Source organism: Priapulus caudatus, unplaced genomic scaffold, assembly GCF_000485595.1.
Source record: "Priapulus caudatus unplaced genomic scaffold, Priapulus_caudatus-5.0.1 Scaffold1627, whole genome shotgun sequence".
NCBI lineage: Eukaryota > Metazoa > Priapulida > Priapulimorpha > Priapulimorphida > Priapulidae > Priapulus > Priapulus caudatus.
Window position 1 is genome coordinate 7,726 of NW_014578688.1, and position 3,758 is coordinate 11,483.

At 51.5% G+C, this 3,758-nt stretch overlaps 1 protein-coding gene across 1 annotated transcript in view; it reads right to left on the reverse strand.

The window, feature by feature from the left end:
* Window positions 1-1,689: 1,689 nt before the first annotated feature.
* The window catches only part of LOC106817195 (E3 ubiquitin-protein ligase RGLG1-like), an 8,288-nt gene continuing 6,219 nt past the window's right edge, over window positions 1,690-3,758 (reverse strand). The window contains exon 3 of the mRNA XM_014821862.1: window positions 1,690-2,525. Within this exon, the coding sequence (XP_014677348.1) occupies window positions 1,798-2,525 (728 nt within the window). The 3' untranslated portion in view covers window positions 1,690-1,797. The remainder of the gene's footprint in view (window positions 2,526-3,758) is intronic.

Here is a 3,758-nt window from a genome sequence, read left to right on the forward strand (position 1 = left end):
CGTACTGAAACATTAAAGGCGTTAACTTTTATTCTTGTTGTTTTTCGGAGCAGCTATCACGCTAAAATCTTGCGATTAAAAACGTTAATGTACTATGCGGTGCTTCCATCTTGGGATAGCTGAAATTAAAAAAGTTGACGTCCGAGTGATCTATTAGAATATTGTCTTATCTGAAGTATTCGAAGTCAAAATTTTGACAGCACATTGACTTATTTTGATTAACTGACAAATGTGTGTGATAAACGTGATTGCAATTATAGTTACTGGCGATGGCTGTATTTGGTAATCATCACACTTATGATTTTAAATGATCGCATTTCGCGTGTATATGTGTATGTGTCCGTGCGTGCTGAGTGCAGTGCGCCGCGTGCGCCGCGAGTGTTGTGATGAATTAGTTTCAACTATGAGGAAGAGGGTGAACAGTAATAAGTGTATCACGTAGAGGGTTTCTTCTGCAGTTTGATGACTTACTCGTGTTATAGCCCATCATATTGTATACATGCCCATGAATTATTGCATTATTAAATATATGTGAGTATTTATTGCTGCAGTAGCCAGCATAACAGCTTCATGATTTGCTTCTGTAATCTCCCAGTACTACATACTCAGTCCTGCATCCAATCTTATGTTCTCTTACAGTCTTCCCCGCGCGTGTGCTGTGCGTTGCGTGCCTCCGTGCTGTTGTGGTGATATGTACGTGCGATCTCTCGTTTTTGTATCTCCAATCTGCATTCCTTCCTCCCTCCGCTCCTCCCTCTTTTCTCTCCTCTTCATTCTGCCCCTTCTTTCTCTATTCCATACCTTTGCCTCCCCTTCTTGCCACTCGCTATCGCCCACGAGCACTCAAGCTATGAAATCGTGACCACGCAAATGGCCGCTGTATTTACGGCTCAATTTTTCATCTCCGCAAACACAATGTGGATTTCCGGCTATAATACGACGTTTTTTACAGTCACAGATTCACACATCACACACACGCGACCGGCGCGGCGCACACGCGGGTATGGTCCGCACGCACGCTCGGCGCCGCGCGATGTATTATAGGCGTAAAATCCACATTTTTGTGCCGCGGGCGGGTGAAAGTATAGGATCTAAATACGGTCCATTTGCTGTATTGAAAGTTTTTCCATTTCTTGACTGCATTGTGCGGCATCGTGTGTAGAGAAAGAGAGAGAGAGAGAGAGCAAGAGGGAGAAAGAGAGAAACAGATAGACAGACAGACAGACAGATCCTATCTACTCGAGTAGTACTACTCCGTGTAGTGACGAGTGGATCGAGCTCCCCTCACTACCACCACCACCACCACTACATCTGAACGAAAGACGCTGAAATACCATCATCATCAAGTCTACCATCATCCGTCATACACGCACGCACGCACGCACGCACGCACACACACGCGCGCACCGTAAAAGCACACATCAGACACCTATAGAAATCCATCCAGCGGTCGCCAGCCGCAGCAGTTACTTGCTGATTTGTCTACAATGTCCTCCTACCGCCAGAAGGCGCAGCAGAGTCGCGCTGGTTTTGAGCTAGGCGGAACGCCGCCTGGTGTGAAAGACGGGCACTAATATAACCGTCCGTAGCTGTATCCCAGCATGCCCGCGGTTATTTCCGTAAGGCGTTTGGAATTCCCATTATAGTAGTCAGATTCCAACAGTCCCGCCTAACTTCAGCAACCAATGAGATTTCACAGGACGCGTTTCTGCGGCTCATCACGGCAAAAGACAACCACGCTTCCGCAATATCTCGACGCTGGCGCCGCCACGCGGACGCAGCATCCCACCCCGGACCTCAGCTCTTCTCGCCGTAGATGGCGCCACCAGCAGCGCCGGAGTCGTCGCTGTCGGCTGCGACGTCTAGGTAACCGAGCGAGCGGATGGTCTTGTACTGCGCCGGTATCTCCATGAGCGCGTGCAGCGCGAAGCTCGCCTCAGGGTTCTTCACCTTACGCGTCATCTGGTGGAAGTTGACGAACTGAAAGTTATCGAAACGTCTCTCGGGTAACTGGTCGTCAAACTCCTCCATCACCTCCCACGGCCCGTCGCCGACGCCGACCATGATGATGCTGAGCGCATGCGCAGACGCGTCGACGATCGCCTGCATCGTCGGCGACTCTACCGCCATCTGTCCGTCGGCAACGACGACGAGGATGTGATATCTGCCCGTAATTTTGACGATGTTGATCGCGCGCCGTATGAGCGGGGCAAAACTCGTCGGCCCGCTCAGCACGACGTCGCGCACGATGCGGTTGTACGACTGCAGCACGTCGTAGACGCCCTCTGACGGCGAGCCGTCGTTGTGGAATGTGAACACGTCGCGGTCGCGCGTGGCGACGTCGCCGAAACCGAACGTCGGAATGAGTTTCTTGTCGTCGGCGAACGGTTCGAGTGTTTCGCCGACGATGGCTATGACCTTCTGGTAAGGGTTGAAGAGTCGCTTGGTCGGGTGCGTGGCGTGCAAGGACTGACCGCCGAACGTCGTGCGGCCCTGCCACTCGTTGCTAGCCGTAAAGTCTATACCTGCGACAGAGACAAAGATATTCCGTGATATATATAATCAGGAGTGTTTAATAATAAATATATATTACTCTATTATTAAAGGAAGAAGAGTGGAGAAGAGGGTAAGATTGAACAGCAGTGGAGAAGAGAGGAAAAGAAAGCTCGGAGCAGAGAAAAGGGAAGAGAGGAGGTGGGCGGGAAGAGAGGAGACGTGAGAGAAAAGCGGAGAAATAGGGGGAATAGAAGAGGGAAGGAAGTTCAGAGAAGTTTCGCCAGGGAAGCACGCACGCACGCACCACGGCCAGTGTGCCTCATGGCGAGCTGAGCGGCTGCGAGCGACAACGAAACATTATTAACGTAACATAATATTCCCCAATTAACGAAGCGCAGATACACGCACGCACGCACGCACGCACGCACGCACGCACGCACCACGGCCAGTGTCCCTCATGGCGAGCTGAGCAGCTGCGAGAGAAAACAAAACATTATTAACGTAACATAATATTCGCTAATTAACGAAGCGCAGATACACGCACGCACGCACGCACGCACGCACGCACGCACGCGTATCCACCTCCGCACCTGTAACCTCGCGAAATTCCGTGGGACGCGCGCATGCGCAGCGTCTCCGTATTTAATGATTTTCTTTACAGAACACACACCGTGAGTCGCCACCTGGACCGCACCTCCCCCTCCCCTCCTATTCCTTCCCCTCCTTCTTCCCCTCCTTCTTCCCTTCCGTCACTCCCCTCCTCTTCCCTCACTCCCCTCCCCTCCTCTTAACTCTCCTCTGAAATCTAACTCTCGGCGGAACTCGCATAATTATCACAAGCATAATCCTCTCCTCTCCTCCTCTCCCTTGCCCTTCCCTTCCCTCCCCGCCCCTCAGGTTTTCTCTCTTCTTCCTTCCTCTTCTCTCCTCTCTTCTACCCTACCCTCCCTCCCTCTTCTCTCCACCCCTCCCCTCTTCACCCCTACTCTCACTTTCCTTTCCCTCCTCTTCTCCAATCTCTCATCCCTACGTCATTTAAAATCGGGCACAAATAATAACAATAATAAGATAATAAATAGGAGCGACGGGGTTACGACGGAGCATAAATAATAACAATGACGATGATGATGACGGCGGCGGCGGCGGCGGCGGCAGCGGCAGCGGCAGCGGCAGCGTGATGCTACGTATGGAATTACGGTCAGCATGATTCTGGCGGGCTGGTAGGGAGGAACCCCAGAGAGAAAAGAATAGAGAGAGCGAGA